General features: G+C 51.9%; 3 protein-coding genes across 7 annotated transcripts; all 3 read left to right on the top strand.

Moving 5' to 3' along the window:
• Positions 1-197: 197 nt before the first annotated feature.
• ARID3C (AT-rich interaction domain 3C) lies at positions 198-7,386 on the top strand. 2 transcript variants are annotated; one of them, XM_032860428.1, is made up of 7 exons: positions 198-1,033; positions 2,879-2,951; positions 4,739-4,922; positions 5,064-5,353; positions 5,935-6,117; positions 6,311-6,400; positions 6,861-7,386. In XM_032860428.1, exons 1-7 carry the CDS (start codon positions 719-721, stop codon positions 6,959-6,961), a joined length of 1,236 nt encoding a protein of 411 aa, XP_032716319.1. In that variant the 5' UTR covers positions 198-718; the 3' UTR covers positions 6,962-7,386. The 2 variants fall into 2 exon arrangements, with proteins under 2 accessions (XP_032716319.1, XP_032716320.1); XM_032860429.1 differs by lacking the exon at positions 6,311-6,400.
• A 761-nt stretch (positions 7,387-8,147) lies between these two features.
• DCTN3 (dynactin subunit 3) lies at positions 8,148-14,297 on the top strand. Of its 3 annotated transcripts, XM_032860425.1 has the most exons (7): positions 8,151-8,291; positions 9,578-9,662; positions 10,384-10,470; positions 12,045-12,128; positions 13,078-13,136; positions 13,730-13,789; positions 13,983-14,297. In XM_032860425.1, the coding sequence occupies exons 1-7, from the start codon at positions 8,196-8,198 to the stop codon at positions 14,070-14,072; spliced, it is 561 nt and encodes a 186-aa protein (XP_032716316.1). In that variant the 5' UTR covers positions 8,151-8,195; the 3' UTR covers positions 14,073-14,297. The 3 variants fall into 3 exon arrangements, with proteins under 3 accessions (XP_032716318.1, XP_032716317.1, XP_032716316.1); XM_032860427.1 differs by lacking the exon at positions 13,730-13,789 and having other exon boundaries at positions 8,148-8,291; positions 13,924-14,007; XM_032860426.1 differs by lacking the exon at positions 10,384-10,470 and having other exon boundaries at positions 8,149-8,291.
• A 1,462-nt stretch (positions 14,298-15,759) lies between these two features.
• Positions 15,760-18,119, top strand: RPP25L (ribonuclease P/MRP subunit p25 like). 2 transcript variants are annotated; one of them, XM_032860423.1, is made up of 2 exons: positions 15,760-15,871; positions 17,279-18,119. In XM_032860423.1, the coding sequence occupies exon 2, from the start codon at positions 17,313-17,315 to the stop codon at positions 17,802-17,804; it is 492 nt and encodes a 163-aa protein (XP_032716314.1). In that variant the 5' UTR covers positions 15,760-15,871; positions 17,279-17,312; the 3' UTR covers positions 17,805-18,119. The 2 variants fall into 2 exon arrangements, with proteins under 2 accessions (XP_032716314.1, XP_032716315.1); XM_032860424.1 differs by lacking the exon at positions 15,760-15,871 and adding an exon at positions 15,926-16,112.
• The last annotated feature ends 3,489 nt before the right edge of the window (positions 18,120-21,608 follow it).

Here is a 21,608-nt window from a genome sequence, read left to right as displayed (position 1 = left end):
CTCTTGTCTCTCTTCAGTCTCTGTCTCCTTCGTGCTGCGTCGCTATTTCCGGGTCCCTCTCAACCACTGTCTCACTATTTGTCTGTCTCTCCAGCTCTGTCTCTGTCCCTGTCCCTCTCTGGACTGCCTGTCCACTCAGGTCTTGTTATTTATCTCTTGCTTCTCTACCCTTTTTACCTCTTTACCCACCATCTCTATCAATCTCATCTCTCCCCACTTCTGTCTCTCCGCTCTTGTGTCTGCTGGATATCTCTGTCTCTTCCCACCTCTGTCTCTCATTGTCTCTCAGTCTCATCTCTATTTCTATTTCTGTACCTCTCCTGTCATTGTCTCTCCCTTGGATCTCTCTTTTGCTCTCGCCTTCTCTCCCCACTCCCCTCTCCTTCTCTCTGTTTCTTGGTCCTTGTCACCCTCTCTGATCTGCTGTCTCTACCTGTCCTCTGTCAATGTCCCTTTCCATCTCTTTGGGTCTCGTTTCTTGTCTCTCCTGCTCTTTCTACCTCTGTCTGTAGATCTCTGGGAAAGCTATCTTTCTGCTTTTTTTCTTGTGGCCCCCTTACACTTCCCTGAAACAGTGACCAGCTCCTCTTGTGCTGGGGGTTGTGGGGGCAGCAGGGCCCAACACTCATAATTCCCACCCCCACAGGCGGCCCTTTCCTCTGGGCCCCGCCTGGTGCCAGCCCCCTCACCAGCGGGGGGACTGCGCCTGGAAGCTGTAATGGAGGCCCTGCAGAGGCAGCAGGCAGCCCGCCTGGCCCAAGGGGTGGGGCCATTGGCCCCCCCACGCTCACTGCCACCACCACTACCTCCTTTGCCTGGCCCCCGGACCCTGCAGGCCCCTGAGGGGGCCTTGGGGGAGGTTGGGACTGAAGAAGAGGAGGATGCTGAAGAGGATGAGGAAGGGGAGGAAGCCGGGGCAGAGGAGGAGGCAGCCGAGGAGAGCCGTCCAGGGACACGGGGCCCCAGCTCACCTTCCAGCCAACCCCCTGGACCTCATCCCCATGAATGGACCTACGAGGAACAGTTCAAGCAGGTAGGACCCCCTCGATGTCAGGCCCTCTCCCCTTTCTCTGGGCAAAGGCAAAACCAGGGGATTCTTAGCCCACCCACCCCCACTGCCCTCTGCAGGATGGAAAGACAGAGACACAGAGACTTGGAGAGAGGGGGAAGACTGAAAAATAGAAAATGACAGGAAGGGAGAAACAGACATCCAGAGACATGGAAAGAAGTGCATAGGCACACACTGAAAGGTGCAGGAGACGCCCAGAAACATGGAGGCATGACAGACTAGAGGCTTTTGGTGAGGCTGGAAGGAAAAGTGGGAGGGGTGAGGAGCTTCGAGAATTCTTTTGAGGGAGTGGGATCTGAGGAATGAGGATTCCAGTGCCAGAACCATCTTACCCTACCTTCTCCCACATCAAGTCACAAGGTCATAGTCCAGCAACCAGTTTGGGTTTCCTGGGCTGCCTATTTCTGTCTTTCGAAGCAGGCTGGAGGTTGCTAGTCCTCTGGCAAGCTTATAGCCCCCTCATCTCTTCCCTGGTGCACTGCCCTCATCCAAAGCTCTCCCTGGCCTGAAGTCTGTGGGTGACAGTTCCTAGTCTGTGATGGCCACTACAGCCGTAGTGTGACTAAAGGACTCCTGCACAGCTGGGAATGACAAGATCTTACTCATAGTGCCTTAATTTGAGGTTCTTCCTCTCTGTGGAATGCATCTGGTTGTTATTCTAAGGCACTGCTTCAGGTTGTCACTATGAGGGTATGTATTATGAGGGACTCTGACTCTAGGTGTGTTGTCCTGGTAATGTTACTTGTAGGATGTTGGTCTTGGGTATTTTCCAGAAGTATTCATCTGTGCCTAGTACTCTGTGACATTAGTGTCAAACTGGAAGAGTTATTCAGAGCCCTGTGGTTCTAGCGACTGTTTCTTCTGGCTGTAATTCTGGGAATTATTACTTGGAGATCATGTGTGTTATTTGTTTGTATCCATCTAATACTTCAGGCTCAGTTCTGGTGGGAGTGTAGGTCTAACGTGGAACTCTAGGGTTTGTTACTTATGGGTGTGTTTTTTTTTTTTTTTATTCTGAGAGTTCTTCTTGGGGAATGGAATGTTACCTATTGGTGTTACTCAGGGACTGTTATTCTGGGTAAATGACTCTTACTCTTGGGATCGTTTCTCCTGGGTGGTATTTGGGAGGTGAAACTGGAGATGAGGCTCCAGGTGACTGGAAATGTGTGGAATGACCTCTGGGCCTTCCAAGTTCTGACCCCACAGGTCCTGGGGTGCAGGGCCATTACCTCTGTGGCAGCCTCTATAGTGGAGAGGTCACTGTCCCTGGAAAGAGACCAGAAGGTGGGCTGAGGGGCTCCAAGTTTCAATCCAGGAGCTTCTGAGCATCCACTCTGCCTGAGGAATGGTTTAGAGGTATCTCTGCCCTTCGTCCCCAGCCTTGATACATGGAGATGTGAAAAGCAAGAAGCCTTTGCAGGAATGAGCAAGAGTAAATGAGTGCCTCAGAGACATCTGTCAGTTTCTTCAATGGGATGCACTCTCCTAGCCTGACTTCCTCCCTAGGGCTCTGTGCATGCCCTGGAGGGCAGGCTGGGCCTCCTAAGCTTCCTCTCAGTCCCCTATTCCCCAGAGGAATCGTTTGAGTTTCCCAGGGCCTGCCTGGCCAGTGGAGGGTCTCTGCGTATATTAGAAAAAAGTGCCCCTACCTACCCTCACGGGGAGAGAGTCTAATGCCAGGGAGTCCACATTTCAGACCCTACTCACCCTTTCACTAAGAACCCTTATTCAGGGTATAACCTGAGTTGGGGTTCCAGGGGGTGGGGGGAGGTCAGTAGAGCTGAAAAAATGACCTCAGTCCTTCCCCAGCTGTACGAGCTTGATGCAGACCCCAAGAGGAAGGAATTTCTGGATGACCTGTTTAGCTTCATGCAGAAGAGGGGTGAGTGGGGTGATGTAAGGGAAGGACCCCTACTTACCAGTTTTGAGGAAGGGAGACCCCAGGGTTTAGTCCCTAGGTTGGGTCCTCTCTGCAGAGGCCTGAGCTTGGCAACACCTATCCTTTGGGCCCTCAATAGCGTCTTTAACCTCTGACCTTGCCCCCCTCCTCCACCCAGGGATTAATTAGTGGCCAGCCCACTGGCAGGTTAATGAGTGTGGGATCAATTGGGAGGGTGGGAGGGGGAACTGGTAGGGGGTTGGCTTGGGGGGGGTTCCCAGGATTGGGGGACTGGGAATGCCTTGTTCCTCTTTCAGTGGCCCTTTGTCCAGCCTCGTCTCTCCTCAGCTTCCCCTTGCTTTAGGCAGGGGACACCCAATGCGCTCCACAGCAGGAAGGACTGGGATTAGACTGAAGGAAGGACTTCCCAAGGGGTAGGCTGAGGATCATGTGATTTGGGGTTGTGGAGGAGGAGGAATTCCTTTCCAGGAATCTCAGAGCTAGAAGAAAATGCAAGGGTCCAGGAGATCAGGGTGGGCGGCAGTCCATCACTTAGGCTTCTCCCCAGATTCATGGGTCGGAAGACTGACTCATTATCTCTCTCTACAAAGCTAATTAACTCACTCGGAGCTTGGCCTGATAAGCCACTAATTAACTAGCTGCACTGCACCCCCCCCTCCCTTAGTGCAGCTGCTGGTCAAAGTCCCCCAGGCTCCCACTGCAGGCCCAGCATCCCCTTTTGGGATCCTTTCTAGCCAGGGAGCATCAGTGGGACCCCAGGTCTTTTTTGCTTCCCAGGGAGACCCAGTCATTTTCGAGGTCTGCCTCTGCTGGGGAAGTGGGGTAGGGTGGTCTGAGCAGGTCCCAGCATTCCCTCCCATCACCCTCAGGCCGGGAGCTCTGCCTCCCTCCGGTCCCTGCCTCCCTCCGCTCCCTCTGCTGCGGGAGGATGTCCCGGGGGACCGATAATTTCCCCCCATTAATCAGGCCGCAGCTAATTGTTCGGGTCCAAAGGCGGCGGCGGAAGGGGACGGGATCGGTAAGGAATTAACTGGGGCCCATCGCTCAGCGCAGACAGGCCCCTTTGTCAGGACTGGCCAGCGGGGGCGGCGTGGCTGCGGAGTTGGTGAGCCGAGCTGGGGGCTGCTGCTTCTCCTATCACCTATCCCCCGGTCTCGGGCAGCCATCCTGGGGCGCCTCCTTAGGGGAGTCCAGCTCTTCAGCACTATCAGGAAGTCCTTACTACGGTCTACCCCAGGAGTCTACCCCAGGGGTCGGCAAACTTAAGCCTGCTGGCCAAATCTAGCCGCCAGAGGGATAAGAATGGTTTTTACATTTTTAAATAGTGGGAAAAAAATTAAAAGACGAATGACATTTCAGGACATGTGAAATTCGAATTTCAGGGTCTGTAAATAAAGTTTTTATTGCAACACAGCTGGGCCCATTCCTCTAAATATACTCTATACCTGCTTTTAATCTATGGCAGAGTGGAGTAGTTCGGACAGAGGAGGTTTGACCCTCAAAGCCTGTAATATTTACCGTCTGGACCTTTACTGAAGTTTGCCAACCCCTGATCTAGCTTCCTGTCCTTCCTGCTACAATGCAGGACTTGGGGGCTCTGTGGACTCTGCCTGGAATCCCCCCTCCCCATCCCTCCCTATTCCCTTTTCTCAGAGGTCTTGCGCTGTACCCTGGCCTCGCCCAGGTAACTGACTCCTTCAGTCCTTGAGGATGTCGCAGACAGGATCTCAGTCTTAATGTCCTGACTCTCTGTGTTCACCTCCCACCAGGGACGCCAGTGAACCGTGTGCCCATCATGGCAAAACAGGTGCTGGACCTGTACGCGCTCTTCCGTCTGGTGACAGCCAAAGGTGGCCTGGTGGAAGTCATCAACCGCAAGGTGTGGCGGGAGGTCACGCGCGGCCTCAGCCTGCCCACCACCATCACGTCGGCAGCCTTCACACTACGCACCCAGTGAGGCCAGGCGCGCGAGCGTATTGGGGAAGGCGCGGGAAGGGGACCACAGGGCGTGGAGGGCCCAGGGGTACTTTCGTGGTGGGCTTGATCAGTTGGGTCCAGCCTCCCACCCACCCTGCCTTGTTCGTCGGTCCCTAGGTACATGAAGTACCTGTACCCCTACGAGTGCGAGACGCAGGCGCTCAGCTCCCCGGGGGAGCTCCAGGCAGCCATCGACAGCAACCGACGCGAGGGCCGTCGTCAGGCTTATACTGCCGCCCCGCTCTACGGCTTAGCTGGGCCTACCCCTCGGGGAACCCCGGGCCACCTCTCGGTTCCGGGCGCCGCCCAGCTGACGCCTACGCCCAGCCCCCGTCCTGCCCAGGGCTCCGCCTCAGGCCTGCCGGCCCACGCCTGCGCGCAGCTGAGCCCGAGCCCCATTAAGAAAGGTGTGAGGGGAGAGGGGCTGAGGTTTGGGCGTCTCTGAGACCTAGGGGGTGTGCTGAAATATAGAGAACATTAAAATGTGGCGACTCTGAAGTCTGGGAGGCATTGAGGTATGAGGGCAGTAAGGACTGACAGGGCGCTGGGGTTTGCCGATCGCTAAGGTTCAGATGTACCGAGGTTTGGGGTCAATGAAGCCGTGGGAGGTCTGGGGTACAGGTTACTGCGATGTGGGCCTGAAGCTCAGATAAAGGCCATTTATCTAGAGGAGGTCCATTCCACACCTGTCCAACTTGGGTTCCTATTTGCATGTAGTTTTTGCCTCCTGTGACCTGTATTATTTAATAACTAAGAACAAGGAAAGCCCCCACATTCTCTTGGACCAACCTAGGCATATATTGGCCCTTTGGGCTCGCCAGCTTCAGAGCCTCGAGGCTGAGACTCTGGATGGGGCGGGGCGGGGGCGGGGCGGATCACACTTGGTGCTTCAGCTTGGGTAACCTCCATTGGTCCCAGGCCTGGGAGGTGAACCAAATGCAGAGGCAGAGTTGGTTGGTCCAGTGAGTTGAATGACCTGTTCTTCCAGAGGAAAGCGGAATTCCAGCCCCTCGACTGGCACTGCCTGTGGGCCTGGCTTTGGGAGCTGCAAGGGAGAAGTTGGCACCAGAGGAGCCGCCAGAGAAGAGGGCTGTGCTGATGGGGCACATGGACCCACCTCGACCTGGAGTTCCCCCCAGTTTCCTGCCCCGTGGCAAGGTTCCCCTGAGGGGTGAGGAGGGGTCTGTGCACTAAAGGAGAACATAGATGTTGGAGGTGGGGCAGAAAGATCCCTCAGTAGACAACTGTGTGATTATAGGTGTTGGGCAGAAGTGGAATGGGGGTTGTCTATAAGGATGGAGGGGGGAGCTTATAAGTCTGAAGCCTGATTCTCCAAAATGTGACTCCCTGCCCCTCCTGGACAGAAGAGCGGCTGGATGGGCCTCTCAATCTGGCAGGCAGTGGTATCAGCAGTATCAACATGGCACTAGAGATCAACGGGGTGGTCTACACTGGTATGGGTACTGCAGGCTGTCTATACTGGCATGAGGTCAGGGGTATTTGCTCTGGCATGGGGATTTTAGAATTTCTCAGCTAGCATGAGGTTCAGGGATATCCATACTTGCATGGGTAATGTGGTGGTCAGGGGATTGCTACAATGGCATGGGTTAAAGTGGTGTCTACAATGGCATGGGGTCTAAGGCATGACCTCTCTGGCATGGGTACCATGGGATGTCTGCCTTGTCATGGGCCTATGTATCAGTGTAAATATTTCTTGTTTACCTGTTTGAGGGTATCTATATTGGCATAGGAGTCTCCACTGACCTAAGGGGTTTGTCCTCATTGGTTTGTGGCAGGGATATGTGTGTGGTGTTCTAACAATCAGGACACTGACTTTTGTTTTCCTCTTCTGTTTCTGTGCCCACCCCTTCCTGCCTGTGTTTTCCCTCTACCATCTCCTCACCCCTTTGTCAGGTGTCCTCTTTGCCCGTCGCCAGCCTGTGCCAGCTTCCCAGGGTCCAACCAACCCTGCACCTCTTCTCCCTACAGGACCCCCTTCCAGCACCTCACCATGAGAACTCCCACTTGGAATTAAGAGTCCCAGCTCCAAGGCTGAGGGGAGGGGAGGAGACATCCCCCACACCTTGATTCTTTCAGGGTGCCCATTCTAGGACCCAGCCCTGGGACATGACCCCCCCCCCAAGATGCCATGTGGGATTGAAGCCAGAGTTTTCTTTCAATGTTACATCTACCTCATTGTAAAGGGAGAGCATCTCCTCCCTGCCTGACCCCAACAGCATCAGCATCTACCAAAGAGTTCTGCCCCCAGTAACCTCAGTCATCTCCTCATGTGCCTCCCTGTGTTGATGTCATCTCTAGGACCCCACCTCTTCAAATCATACCTGCTTCTCTTCAGAAGCCATGTGAAGGGTTAGGTTGGGGTGTTGTGAAGGAGTCGTCCCTCAGGTCACATCTGAACAATAAAGCTGCAGTCCCTCCCTCTCCAGTGCCTCCTCTCCTTTTTCTTTGGGTCTGGGGGTTGAGGCCAGAGGTTCTCAGAGGGGACGAGAGAACAGCCAAGGTCCATGAAAGTAGAGGGGCTGGGGGCGGGGGTGCCTGGATGGCTCAGTAAGTTAAGCCTCTGCCTTTGGCTCAGGTCGTGGTCTCAGGGTCCCTGGATCGAGCCCCCTCATCGGGCTCTCTGCTCAGGAGAGCCCCCTCTCTCTGCCTGCCTCTCTGCCTACTTGTGATTTGTCAAATAAATAAATAAAATCTTTTTTAAAAAAGGAAGGAAGGAAAATAGAGGGGCTGTATTTCATGACTCGGACTGCCTGAGTTCAAATCCTGATTCTACTACTAGAGTGTGGGGTGGCCTTGGGCAAGACATTTAATCGCTTGAACCTCTAAGACTCTTGATTGTGGTATCCCAGGGAGTCTCCTACTGATCTATGGAAAAGGATCAATCCTTTAAAAATAGGTGTATTTATATGGGCAATCTAGGGGCATAGGGTGGGAAACCTTTCCGGTACCCTGGAATTAGAAGAAAGGCAAAACCTTGTCTTGACAAGCAGAAGCTGGAAGCTAAGGTAGTGCTTGACAACTTGGCTAGGGTAACCGTTGCCTAGGTAACCAGACAGCTTTTGACATCTTTCACGGGCCCTGTCGGTCACTTCCGGCATCGGAGGGCTGAATCGTGACGCCACTTCCCGTATCGTGGTTCACCCACGCACTCGGATTAGCCAACCTTCTCTATTTGGCCGGATGTCCCGCCTTCTGGCTGATCCCGGCTGAGGCGGGGTGGCAGTGGCTATGGCGGCTGTGACCGATGTGCAGCGGCTACAGGCCCGTGTGGAGGAACTGGAGCGCTGGGTGTACGGGTCGGGCGGGCCGCGCGGCTCGCGGAAGGTGAGCGATCTGGTTTCCAGTGCTCTCTTTTTGGGGCAGAGCAAGAGCGGTCTACTGGCCTGGTCCTTGGGATGGATGCTACCACTCCAGTTTCATCTCCCGCAGCCTGGCTTTTGACATAATAAAGGTTCGAAACCTTCCAGAGCTTATCGGACCCTCGGGGTCCATTTTCATATGGCGTGCACTGCGGGTTATTAGCACCAATTGCAATGGGCTCGGTGTGAACTCTAAGACTCCTCCTCTGTCCTCGCGGACTAGCTTGGGGAGACCTAACACACTCGAGAAACTGACTAGAGAGAGTATCATGAAGAGCTGGAGTCCGCAGTGGAAGGGCCGTCACAGAGCGCTGCGTCATTAATTGCTAAATACTGTACAGAAGGAAAGCCATGGGACGCCAGAGGAGGCAGAGCAAAGGTGGATAAGGAAGGCCCTCGGGATGGGAGGCGAGGTCTGAAAGAGCCAGGACTAGGAGGGGAAGAGATTGGGTACCCGATGTTGAGATATGGACCGGACTCCTTCACACCAGTGACTGGATTTTGACAACCGTGAAGCTTAGTTCTCTCAACCCCCACCCCCTCATCCCCTTTTTACTATGAGAAGATCTTTTACTGAAGGCGGAGTGTCAGGCATTCCCTGGCGTTAAGTGCATCAGAGGTAATGATGTCTTTTGTACATTTCTTCTGGAATTAGTTGTCAGTAACAGATTATGCCCCATTTGAGAACTGATTTCTCAAAACATTTGCTTCAGTTGACATCTATGACACTAAGTCCTAATTTTCCTCCTTCCTCTATAGCTGTTGCTGCTTAGTCCTATTTGCCTCCCCATATATTTGACCCTTGCATATTGGCATTCCTTATCCTGTATTCTAAAATACAGGTTTTAGAAACCTGGGTGAGATCATTCACTCCTATAGCCTCTCCCTTTGTTTAACACTCTAATATCAGGACTCCACACCCTCTACCCCTAAAGTCTAGGTAGGTTCAGTTAGAGAGGTAGGAACCAGGGAATATAATATATAGGATATGCTAATGCCCTATGAACGCAATTATAGTTAATTATCTCCCTAATCAGACTTGAAGCTTCCCAAGGACTACATGATTATCTTCCCCTTCACACTGAGGATTCCCGGAAGGTGGGGTTGCATCTCCTTTAAGGCAAAAGAAGGGGCCAGGCTACTTTGCTGGGACAAGGAGATTTGGGAGTCTGAGGGAATGAGTGTTTTTTACCTCTTTCAAGCCTTGAGTCAAGAGGTGAATCTTGGAATTAACTTTCAATCCCCTTACAGGTGGCTGATGGTCTAGTCAAGGTACAGGTGGCTTTGGGGAACATTGCCAGCAAGAGGGAGAGAGTGAAGATTCTGTACAAAAAGAGTAAGTGATTCCATTGGTTGCCTGCCTGACCTTCCTATGCCTGTGCTTCGTGGGATGTGGTCCTTGCCCTCCAGCCCAGTAGGTCACTGGAATTGCCCTATAGGGATAGAATGTGAAGATGTTTTCCTGCTGAAATGGTAAAGTGGGGTGTTGTGCTTAAACTCCAAGCCCATGATAGTGTCCTAAGTTATGGGATAAGACCTCTGCCTCAAAGATCCTCTTGGTAGAGTAAGGAGGAGAGATATGGGATTTCCATAGGCAAGGTTCAAAGGCAGGAAAGAAATTAGACCCTGAGAGCCCCAGGGTCTAATTTTTTTTTTTCCATACCTTATTTTTTTTAGCCATACCTTTTTGGTATGTCAAAGCAAGCAACCTAAAAATTAGAAAAACCTCTGACTTGTCTTGGTGGCACTAAGGGGCAAGGGACCTTCCACCTTTGTTGAAGATAGGTCAGTGGGAAAGGTAAGGGCCCCAGAATAGTGGAGGCAATTGTGTTCCCAGCTGTAAAGGCTGAGGTTAACCAGGACGTGGTCAGAGGGGAGAGAAAGGGAGATGGGGCCTGATGGAGGTCTGCTGATGGGCACTGTGGATGTCATCTTCCCACTCAAGGCTCTCCCCAAGGTTGACCACTGATATCCTTCTAATATCCCCTAATATCCTTCATAAGACAGATTCTCCAGTCCCCAGCCCCATCCCATTTTCCATCTTGCTTCTTTTCTAGTTGAAGACCTGATCAAATATCTGGATCCTGAATACATTGACCGCATTGCCATACCTGATGCCTCTAAGCTGCAGTTCATATTAGCAGGTAGCGCTGGACAATGTGTGCACATGCATCTGGGGATTATGGTTTGTGGGGGAATCTGGGCACAGAGATGGCCACCCTGCCAGTCCTCTCATGGATACAGCTCTGGAATCTGCTGTCTGGAATTCTGGCCTAGCTCTGGGCTGAGGCCTGAGGTCATCCTGTAGTCCTCTACTAGGCTTTGGGTGTGGTATCATTCTGAGCCAGCTGCAGGCCATAGTGCCAGAACAGGGGGAACTACTTCAGTGTTCTATCAGTGATCTATTCTCTAGGATTTTCCTTCAGAACCTTCCTCACTTCCATTCACTAGACAGGAGAGCTTCTAGGAAAGGGTGGGAGCAGAACATTGCATTTGGGAGAGGCGAGAATATTGGTATGAGTTTCAACATTTTTCTTTCATGTGAGAAAGCACTGGGATTTCATAGTTCTAGACCTGGCAATGTCTGCTACCCAGTTTAGTCAGCCACTCCATGAAGTAGGGCTTGCCAAGTACCTTTGTTTGTTCATTCATTCAAAAGATGTTTAATGACTGATCATCTGCTGTGATCCGGACCATCCTTGGTGTGAGGTATATGGTGGTGAACCAGGACATCCTTAAACCATTGCCATGGCTGAGGTACCAAGTTCAGGAGATCTTCTCCTACACCGACTATGGAGTCCAGCCTCTCCATCCCTCCCTGTCCACTGCCTCAGTGTCTGTCCCCTCATACATGAATACTTACAGTTGAGTCCTCTTCCTGAACCTAGTCTTTCTCTCCATGCATGTGATCCAGTATCCTCTTCCCCAAACACATCAATATGCTACTTTGTCTACTTTGGAACCTCAGCATCTCCATCTCTCTCCTTGCTAGAATAAAATCCTAATTCCTTAGCCTGCCAGTCAGAGCCTTCTATAGTCTGTGGATCTACCTTCCCATGCAGCTGTTTCCTGTGCTTTCTTTGCACCAGTTCAGCCAATTGACTTCTTTTTCCTCTATTACTTGATAAGCATCCTTGCCTCCCAACATTTGACATAATAGTCATCTCTTCTTGAATGTGCTTCCTACTCACTGCAGCCATTGAAATCACCTGTGCCAGGTCCAGTCCAGATCCTGCTCTTCTCACTGGGCTCTGTTGTTACTGCCCCAGCTCTCCAGAAGCTTGTAATTGTCCCTGCCTCTCAGGGCCACTGAGCAGAACCTGCCGGATAGTCTGGCGCATATCTCCTCTTTCATACCATCCCAGGAGTCCTTGGGCATGGAGACCCAAGTCTGAAGTACTTTGTCTCCTGTGGTGTCAGAGAGACTTACTGAGTTTGTTAATAGGAGGCTAGAGAAAGAGGCCCTAGAGTTAAAACTTTAAGACAGGTGGGATTTGGAGAAATGTAGAGGCTCTTTGGGCTCAAGATGGCTCATACCGGAGGCATCTAGGAGAGGTGGGGGCAGAATGGGGGAATACGCACTTAGAGAAGGGGCAGTGGGCAGAGTAGCTGCCCCATGCTCCAGGACTCAGCCATCTCCCCTGCCATGTTCTCAGCCCCTCACATAGGAGTAGCAGTGCCCAGGCTTACCTCACTGCCTTGTCTGTTTTTGCCTCAGAGGAGCAGTTTATCTTATCCCAGATTGCACTCCTGGAGCAGGTGGAGGCTTTGGTGCCCATGCTGGACAGCGCTCACATCAAAGGTACCTCTTTGGGGCTGCAGCTCTACTATTCTGCTTGGGGAGGTGGGTGGATGGCCAGGACTTCCCTGTGCCTCAGGTGCCCTGGGTTCAAGCTAAGTCTGTTCCTTATCTTTACCCTCATCCTCGGGGTACTTGCTACCTGCATTGGGATTAAAATGGCCAGAGCAGAGTCAGTTTCAGAACCTCAGGCAGTTTGGACCTAAGGACACTAGTTTAAGTCCAGCAGCCCCCAACTCTGGGTATTCCTTCTACCTTCTTCCTCACCCTCTCAGCATCTGTTCTGCATGGTGCTGTGAAGCCCGAGTTCCTGCCAGGCTTGTGAATGTGTGTAAATTCTTCCCACCGCACTTCCCAGAGCAGTCCCTGGGCCTGTTTTTACAGGCACACAGTGACTTTAATTGAATCCAGATATCCATCTTGTCTGTCTCTGGAGGTATTTTTTCCCAGTTCCCTATCCCCACCCCTGATCAGCTATCTGCTGAGGGTCTGACGGCCTTAAGCTGAGGACCCAGCATGGTGGCCAAGGCTCTGGGTGTTGGATTCCAGGTGTCCAGCATAGGAACCTGGCATTCATCTTCAACCCACCTGCAGGCTCCCTACTCCAGGCAGACCTGGTCCCACTGGGCTGAGAGCAAAGGGAGAAATCCTATGATAGGCAAAGCTTTCTTTACTTCATCCTGCTTACAGCACTGGGGTGGGGGCATGGGGCAACTCTGGGGACCCCCTCCTTGTTTTCTCCTAGGAGCCTGTATCTTCACCTCCTCTGGGTCCTAGAGTAAGACGGGTGGGCATGGAGCCCCGCCACCTTTAGCTGCAGTGGTCGATGAAGGCTGGCGTTTGCTTAGCTTCTCCACTCAATACTCTAATCCTGCTGAAGACCTAATAGACTATTGAGCAGTCCCAGGGGAAGGCACAAGCATCATCAGGCAGTGTGTGTTGTGTTTTACAGCTGTTCCTGAGCATGCTGCTCGCCTGCAGCGCTTGGCCCAGATCCACATCCAGCAGCAGGTATGGGAGGGGAGAGGACTGGAAGGGAAAGTAGAGGTGGTGAGGCTCCTAGTCCCCACCCGTGCTACCTGGGGAAGCAGCTTCAGGCTACCCTCATGTCAGCTCCAGGGGAAACTTGAAGATTTATCCTTTATCTTCCATCTGCCTTAGGTCTCTTGCCTCTGAGTAGGACTGTTCTGAGACACCAGAAGGTTGATAATGGGAGGTGCCCAAGAATTTCTGGGGATAGTGTGTCCTTGACTATGAGTGGAGGAGCTGTTTTCTGTTTTGTTTTGTTTTACCATTCCCAGGCCTTAGATTAAAGTTCAGAGAGGATTCAAACGTAGGGGACAGGAAAGGAGGTATATATATGTCTATAAACTAGTAGGAAGATTTCCTTAAATGAGTAGTCCACTGCCCCTTAGGACTGCTGTTAAGATACCCATCTTGGAGCCTGATTGTGCCTTGCTAGAAATTTGCTCCTTTTGGCTCTGGGGTTAAACACTACCTTTTCTAGGCTTTATGGGGAGTGAGGGCCCCTTATAAGGCAGGAAAGTGAGTGGGAAGTGGGGACTTTATCCAGCTCCTTTCTCTGTCATATGTTGGCCCCATAGGACCAGTGTGTGGAGATCACCAAGGAGTCCAAGGCTCTCCTGGAGGAATACAACAAGACTGTATCCTTTCTGCTCAGCCAGGCCCCTAAGGAATGCTGCCCAAAGCCCTGTCCTTTTGTTCCATCTCCAGCTCTGGCTGTTTTACCCCATCCCAATGACCCTGTCTATTCCTCTCCTCCCCAACCCTTTAGCAGGTGGAAGATCTCTCCACTCCCTCATTCAAGCTCTTGTTCTCACCTTGACCTGCCACCAGACGATGCTTCTCTCCAAGCAGTTTGTGCAGTGGGATGAGCTACTTTGCCAGCTAGAGGCCGCCAAGCAAGTGAAGCCAGCAGAGGAATGATGGCTGCTTCCCATTCCTGGGTGGGCCAGGACAGCCAGGCTCCAGGGCCATGTGCTAACCTGCCTTTGTAACAGGGCAGAGGCAGCTCTGTATTTACTGGATTCTCAGCCTACCTGCATTCAGGTGGGGCTCTGAGGTCAGAGCTCTAGCTACTTGACGTTTGCTATTTGCACCCTTTCCCCACATCAGTGTCCTATTCCAGTGACAATAAACTATAGAAATCACTGGAGGTGTGTGCCAACTTCCTGGTCTTTGATGGGAATGATAGTGAAGATGAGGGTGGTAGAGGGCAGAATTGTCAGCCTTGCTAGTGGTTGGACCAGGAGCTATACTCATCCTGGTCTGGCTTTCTGGGGGATGTAGAGCTCTCAGCACAGATACTCTCATTTGATTAATATGAGTGGAAGATTTGTTTGTGCATTCATTTATCTCACATTTATCAAGTATCCTCCAAATGTCAGATACCATGCTAGGTGGGGAGGATGTGATCCCTGCCCTGCACAAACTAGCTGCAGAGATGATCAAGGAAAAGACTCATCCCACCAGTTGGGCACTGGGTCCTTTGGAGCACCAAAGAGAAGGGGGTGGGGGAGGCAGCCCTGGCAGGTGATATGCAGGGTATTCTGGAGCCAGGGGAGCAGCATGTGCAAAGGCAGGATCCTTGAGGTTTCTCTCTTAAGAGCTTACTTGGTGCTGTTAAGCGGGAAGAGGAGCCCAGAATAGGTTTGGTTGCAGAGCTTTGGGCTCTTTGGTGGGCATGGGCTGTTTTTGGAGTGGTGGGGGTGGCTGGGATAGAGACGGAGGGAGCTTGATGGAGCGGAGATGGAGATTGGTGCCTCACTCCACCAAGTGTTTGCTGCCCCCTTGTGGTCTCAAGGAGCGCTGTGGCCCCAAACCCCTTTAGAGCTGCCTGCCCGCCCGCCACCCCACCTGCACCGTTTCGCTAGCATCTCAAATTCAGCATGTCCTAAGATGGAAACTTGGCAGTCATCCTAGATTTTTCCCTTCTTCTCAGTACAGTCACCAACTCACCAAACCTACCTCCTATTATCTCCCAACTTAATCTACTTTTCTCTATTCCAACTGCTATTTCTGTCTCATTCTCTTAAATCATTTAACAAATATTTGAGCTTCTACTATGCGCTAGGCACCATACGAGTCTCCGTGGGCACGCCCCCGGCACCCCGCCGACTGTTCACCCGCGGTTGCAGACCAGTTTCCCCGCTCCCACCCGCTTTGGCGGCAGCCAGAGTGAGCTGTGCACACAAACTGGTTTGACTGGCCCCTGATGAAAAGCCACCGTGGCTCGCCATGCCCACAGGATGAGGTCGAAGCTCAGAACTCGGTGACCAACGCTTACCCCCGCGCAGCTGCAGCCACTTCAAACGGAACCTCTTGCCCCGTCAAGTGAAACCCACTGCTTCGCCTTTGCTATTGCATGCGCTCTACTGGTGACGTCCCCCGGCCATCTTCTCCCCATTTTTGGGACGCGAGTCTCTGATGGTGGCTCCTCTCCGCGGGGCTCTTCTGCGCCCCGGTAGGGGTACCCCTTCCCCAGGGCGTAACAGCGGAGACTGCCTGTATGTTCATGATCTCAGGCTGCCCTGGCTCAGCTCACTCCTAGACGTCCAGCCCATCCTCAGTTTTGCCGCTGTGGCACTGCGGGCTACGGCCGGGTAGGCCACAACCCTGCAGGTCCCGCCTCTACCCGGCGTGCGCGGCCCCGCGGCTTCGGCGCGCTCCCGGCGTGCGCGCCATGTTGGCTCCATATTGAACCGGAGGTGTGCGCAGCCGTGGCGGTGAGAGCTGGAGCGCGGCGGGTTTGGGGTCGGTGATATGGGTGTCTGGATGTACAGGGTGGAGAGCGGAGGCTGGCTCCTTGGTGTCTGAGGCATGCTGGGCTTTGGACCGCCCGTGGCGGTGGAGGGGGCGGTGCTGTGGACCCCGCTCTAGGAGTAGCCCACGCAGCGCTCCGCGTCAAGCCTCTGTTTGAGTTTCTGAGTGACCTGGGTTGGGAGCATCAAAACTGGGAATCTCAGGGTGAGAGGTGCTCGGCCCTATTCTTAGGATCCCGGAATGGGGGAGGGGTTCAGTTCTGTTTGAGGAGCATGTGGAGGAGGGTTTGCTCTTGCCAGGCAGCTTGGAGTGTAGGAACCTCTGCGAGCGGAGTGAGGGGTCCTTGTCCCTGTCTTAGAGAGCTGTGGGTGAGGGGCGCTTAGTCTTGTTTTCAAAAGTCTGCGGCAAGGTTGTAACCGGGGCACAGGGACGCAAAAGCAACTGGCTTTGGGGGTCCCGAACAGAACAGATTCTGCCACTCCCGGCTGACAAAATCCAAAGGCAGAGAGGTGAGTGTCGATAAAACAAGAAAGGACTTTATTTCAGTGGATCCAACACTGAGAAGACAGCGGACTCAGTGCTGTCTCAAAAATTCAAAAATTCTTCAAAGTGCTGACAGTGCTTCTATGTTTATACAAGGAAAACGTGGGGCAACGGTCAGTCTGTAGGTGCAATGGGCAGTAAAAGGCAGGTCCTCATTGTCTTGGGGCCAAAGAGGATCTTGCTGGCCTTAACACAGTCCTTACTGCTTCAGGGGTAGTTTTGGTTCCCATCAGGGGATGCTTTGCTTGCAGGGTCTTTTGCCTGAGTTAGAAGATAGCTAAAGGGGTGCCTTGCTGGCTCAGTAGAGCATGCAACTCTTGATCTTGGGGGTTGTGAGTTGGAGCCCCACGTTGGGTGTAGAGTTTAAAAAAAAAAAAAAAGGCTGGAAGAAAGATAAACTGGAAAGAACTCCATTAGAAGGTACAGGTTGAGGTAGAAATGGAGGTAGTTGAAGTCCATGTTCAAGGGCACAGCTCTGTCCCAAGGAGCTCAAGGTGAAGGAGGCTCAGGCCCAGTCCTAGGGAGCTTAGGATGAGGGGGCTTGGCCTATCCTAAAGAGCCCAGTGTTTGATGAATTTGGCCCTGTGTCAGGGACTGCATGGTGGAGGGAGGCTTATGGCTATGTCCAGAAGAATGGGGCATTTGGGATACTGCCCTTTCCCAGGATAAAGTAGGCATGGCACCTGTGCTGAGAAGCCAGGGGTGAAGGGGATACAGTCCTGTTCCTGGGAAGTCTGGGATGAGGAGCGGGACCATTTCCTGGAGAGCTGGGGTTAGAGAATGGCTTGGGGCGTATTGCCCAGCATTCATCTGACACTTCCCTGCAGTGGACCGTGAAATTCAGACACAACAGCAAGTGGAATGGAGCACTACCGGAAAGCTGGCTCTGTGGAACTCCCAGCACCTTCTCCGATGCCACAGCTACCTCCTGATACCCTGGAGATGCGGGTCCGAGATGGCAGCAAAATCCGCAACATACTGGGGCTGGCACTGGGTCGATTGGAGGGTGGTGGTGCACGGCATGTGGTGTTCTCAGGTTCTGGTCGGGCTGCAGGGAAGGCAGTCAGCTGTGCTGAGATTGTCAAGCGGCGTGTACCGGGCCTGCACCAGCTTACTAAGCTGCGCTTCCTGCAGACCGAGGACAGCTGGGTTCCGGTCTCACCTGACACAGGCCTGGATCCCCTCACGGTGCGCCGCCATGTACCTGCAGTGTGGGTACTGCTCAGCCGGGACCCCCTGGACCCCGATGAGTGTGGCTACCAGCCTCCAGGAGCACCCCCTGGCCTGGGCCCCACATCAAGCTCCAGCTGTGGTCCACGACCCCGAAGAAGAGTTCGCGACACCTGGTCCTGAAGATGTGCCAAGCAAGCTGTTTTCCACGCACAAATGTCTAGGATGGCTTTGCCTCCTCAGGAAAGCCTCTTGTAACTGTTCAACATCCCCAACAAGACTTGAATCCACAGAAATGGGCCTCCCTGTCCTGCTTCCCCTTCTTTCTGGAGTGTGAAAAGGGACTGCTACGAAGAGTTACAGGTGTGCAGTCTCAGCTGGGGTCTGGATTGCTTAAGAAGGGTTTACTTGGCATTCTACCTACTGTGCCTCTGTCCTTTCTTCTGACAGAGATCCAGGGAGTGGGTTAGGAAATAAACGTTCTGCCCATTTGTTTGATGAGCCTCTGCTTGACCTGCTATGTGGAGGTGGGAATAAAGAAGGGGGAGTCCCTGTACCCTTCCATCCCACCCCTAATTTAGGGACATTTTTCTTTTGCAGCATTTTTTACATGGTAGTGATTTACAATGTAGTGATTAAGGTCATGGTCTCAAGTACTGACTACCTGGATTTGAATCCTAGTTCTGCCATTTGCTTTGTGAACTTGGGCAAGTAGTACTCTGAGCCTTAGTGATCCCATCCATAACACAGGATATATGTGGTTTTTACCTCATAGGGTTGTTATGAGGATTAAATGTAGAAATACACACATACAACTCTTAAATACCACCTGGGCGTATAGTGTTACATAAATGTTAAATGCTATCATTATTAATAACTCCACTTACAAACACATTTTTTCCTATCTTAAAAACAACTCATGGGACACCTGGCTGGCTCAGTTGGAATATCATGTGGCTCTTGATCTCAGGGTCATGAGTTCAAGCCCCATGTTAGGTATAGAGATTACTTAAATAAATCGACTTTAAAAAAACAAAAAACCTATAGCTTGGGGCGCCTGGGTGGCTCAGTAGGTTAAGCCTCTGCCTTCAGCTCAGGTCATGATCTCAGGTCCTGGGATTGAGCCCCACATCAGGCTCTGTTCAGCAGAGAGCCTACTTCCCACTCTCTCTGCCTGCCTCTCTGCCTACTTGTCCTCTCTGTCAAATAAATAAATAAAATCTTAAAAAAAAACCAAAAACCTATAGCTTAATTTCATATCTCCTCTCCAGGTTTCATCCTTCCTTTTTACCCCTTGCTGCTCCTTTTCTGTCTCAACTTGGCCATAGACTCTTACATTCAACATGGTAAGGCAGGGGCATGAGGAGAGAGGTGAAGATTGCAGTGGTAGCCAGGAGTCTGCAGGAACAGAGCAGGATTGTGGGCAGTGTAGATTCAGTGAAGAGTTAAGTCAGGTGAGTCTCCCACTGGATTTTGAGGTCTTCTCCAATGTATTCAGTAGATTGAGTGTCCATTCACCAGGAAAGCACAAACTTGGGGCTCTTCTGGGTTCACATTGTGGCATGGAGGGCCCAGCAATTTGAGTGGTGAAATGATATTTGGCTGAGTCTAGGTGGGAGGGGTTAGGAGGTTGGGAGAAATGGAGGACAGAGGCCTCAATAAGGGCTTTAGGGCAGGGATTAGGGGACCGACCATAAGGCCAGAAGGCTGTGGTCAAGCTTTGAATGCTGCATTCTGTGCTTTCCAAGGGAGGTTGCCCAGAGTAATAGAGAAGACTCTGAGGGAGAGGCAAGTGATGCAGATTCAGGGGATATTAGAGACGTGAAATCCTCTGAGCAGCTCCCCAGCCAGGCCTCTCAAACACAGAAGGTCAAGGAGCATCTAACACACCCCTAGAAGCTCTGGCAGGCATTCTGGTGTCTTGCTAGCAGCAACTGCCTGACTTCTCCCTATTCTCTTTGTGGCTAACTCGGGTTTTTCCTCCTTCCCAACTTCTGCATATTGCCTTTTCTCTAAGCATCACTTGGTGTTTTCTACCATGAACAGCTTTCCGAGTGTCACTAGTCCCCAGAACTTCGGGGCCAGCCTCTTAAAGACTGTTGTTACGTACCTCAACATCCTATCCTGATCCAGTCTGCTCTAGCCATGGTGTAATGGTCAAGTGGAATAAACATGGTGACCGGTACTGAATGAATGCTTCAGTAAGGTGGTATCACAAGCCCTGGGAGTCCTAGGAGGGGCTCCCATTTGGGCAGCTCACTGAGGCACCACCTGGCAATTCCAGGATGATGGCAGGGGTATGTGTGAGGGAAATAGCTGGGGTCAAAATTGGGAGGAACAGGATCTGCAGTTCCAAGAATCAGGAAATAGGCCAGAAGCTTAGCGAGGGATGATTAGTGATTCTGGGGTATTTTTCCTCCTGGGTTTCTGTGGGGCCCTATTGGACCTAGAGGAGGAATTATCTGGAGGGAGCCAGAGAGAAGACAGGCCTTTAGAGCCAGAAAGCTTTACCCAACTTTGGAGGGACATAAGAGTTGTATGTAACTGCTGATTCAGTTTCTTCCCACATTCTTTTTTTTTTTTTTTAAGATTTTATTCATTTATTTGACAGGCAGAGATCACACAGAAGCAGGCAGAGAGAGAGGAGGAAGCAGGCTCCCTGCTGAGCAGAGAAGCCGATGCGGGGGCTCGATCCCAGGACGCTGGGATCATGACCTGAGCTGAAGGCAGAGGCTTTAACCCACTGAGCCACCCAGGTGCCCCTCTTCCCACATTCTTAATCCACTCCAGTGTGGCTTCTGCCTCCATAATTTCTTAGGAAAGGTTATGCTTTGGTATGAAAGGTAAGGAAGTGCAGATAGCTCTTTCAAGAAGTGGGATTGTGAATGGGAGGAGAGGTGGTAAATGTAGAGGAATGTGGGATACAGAGAGTTTTTTATTTTAATGACTTAGAAATTTGAGCCTCCTTGTAGGTTGGTGGAAGAAGCTAGTAGAGAAAGAGAAAGATGCAAGAGACTGTAGTTAACTCAGAATGAGACTCTGTAAGAGGTAAAAGGGAATGGGAGCCAGAACCATGGAGGTATGGGCCTCCCAAAGGGGACAGGAGAGAGGACTCCCTGTAAGTTCCCAGGGAAGGAGTTGAAGATGCGTGTGCATGAGGAAGGGTGTGGAGGTGAAGGTGGGATATGAGGGAGTTCAGAAGGTTTCTATCTCTTCTTGAAGCAGGAATCCAGCTCTGCTGCTGAGAGTGGAATGAGGAGGCTGGTGGGAAAGTAAAAGTAGTATGAGATAGTTGTTGCAGGAGAGAGAACCAGAGAGGTACAGGAGGATGACCAGGCAGGGCTAAAAGCCCAGGTGAGGCTGGTGACCATGAACTTGTAGTGTTATCCGAGTGTGTGAGCTTCAGTAGTATCCATAGGATAGGTGAAGACTCAGAGAAATCACTGTTGCATTCTTCCAGACTGTGGTGGAGACTGGCAGAAATGATGAAAGAATAGTGAGGAGAATAGCAAGATGTAGTGAAGAGTCAAGGAATCCAAAGTGGGCCAGGAGACAAGTGAAGATAGAAAGGGGTAGAAGTCACTGTCCTGGAGATCCACATGAAGATGTCTGGGGTGGGGTGGAATGAAATGGAGTAGTTGAGAGAACTAGGACAGGGCACTGCCCTAGTTCTAGGGCAGTCATACCAAAGTACCACAGAGTGGCCTAGAACAACAGAAATGTATTGCCTGACAATGTTGGGAGACTAGAAGTCTCAAGTTGGCGTCAGCAGAGCCATTTTCCCTCTGGAACCTATGGGAGAATCCTTCTTTCAGTTGTCCTAATTTGTTTGTTTTTTTGTTTGTTTGTTTTAAAAGATTTTATTTAACAGAGACCACAAGCTGGGGGAGTGGCAGGCAAGGGGAAAAGCAGGCTCCCCGCTGAGCAAGGAGCCCAAAGATGCAGGGCTCCATCCTCGGGCCCTGGGACTCCATCCTCAGACCCTGG

Source organism: Lontra canadensis, unplaced genomic scaffold, assembly GCF_010015895.1.
Source record: "Lontra canadensis isolate GAN:19392208 unplaced genomic scaffold, GSC_riverotter_1.0 scaffold19, whole genome shotgun sequence".
Lineage (NCBI taxonomy): Eukaryota > Metazoa > Chordata > Mammalia > Carnivora > Mustelidae > Lontra > Lontra canadensis.
The sequence above is the reverse complement of the archived record's forward strand: the minus strand, read 5'-3'. Positions and strand labels throughout refer to the sequence as shown.

Coding starts and splice junctions, on each gene's coding strand:
- ARID3C (XM_032860428.1), top strand. CDS start 719: ATGGAGGCCCTGCAGAGGCAGCAGGCAGCCCGCCTGGCCCAAGGGGTG. Junction 1,034..2,878: donor ACGAGGAACAGTTCAAGCAG/GTAGGACCCCCT, acceptor GTCCTTCCCCAG/CTGTACGAGCTTGATGCAGA. Junction 2,952..4,738: donor TAGCTTCATGCAGAAGAGGG/GTGAGTGGGGTG, acceptor ACCTCCCACCAG/GGACGCCAGTGAACCGTGTG.
- DCTN3 (XM_032860425.1), top strand. CDS start 8,196: ATGGCGGCTGTGACCGATGTGCAGCGGCTACAGGCCCGTGTGGAGGAA. Junction 8,292..9,577: donor GGCCGCGCGGCTCGCGGAAG/GTGAGCGATCTG, acceptor ATCCCCTTACAG/GTGGCTGATGGTCTAGTCAA. Junction 9,663..10,383: donor GAAGATTCTGTACAAAAAGA/GTAAGTGATTCC, acceptor CTTCTTTTCTAG/TTGAAGACCTGATCAAATAT.
- RPP25L (XM_032860423.1), top strand. CDS start 17,313: ATGGAGCACTACCGGAAAGCTGGCTCTGTGGAACTCCCAGCACCTTCT.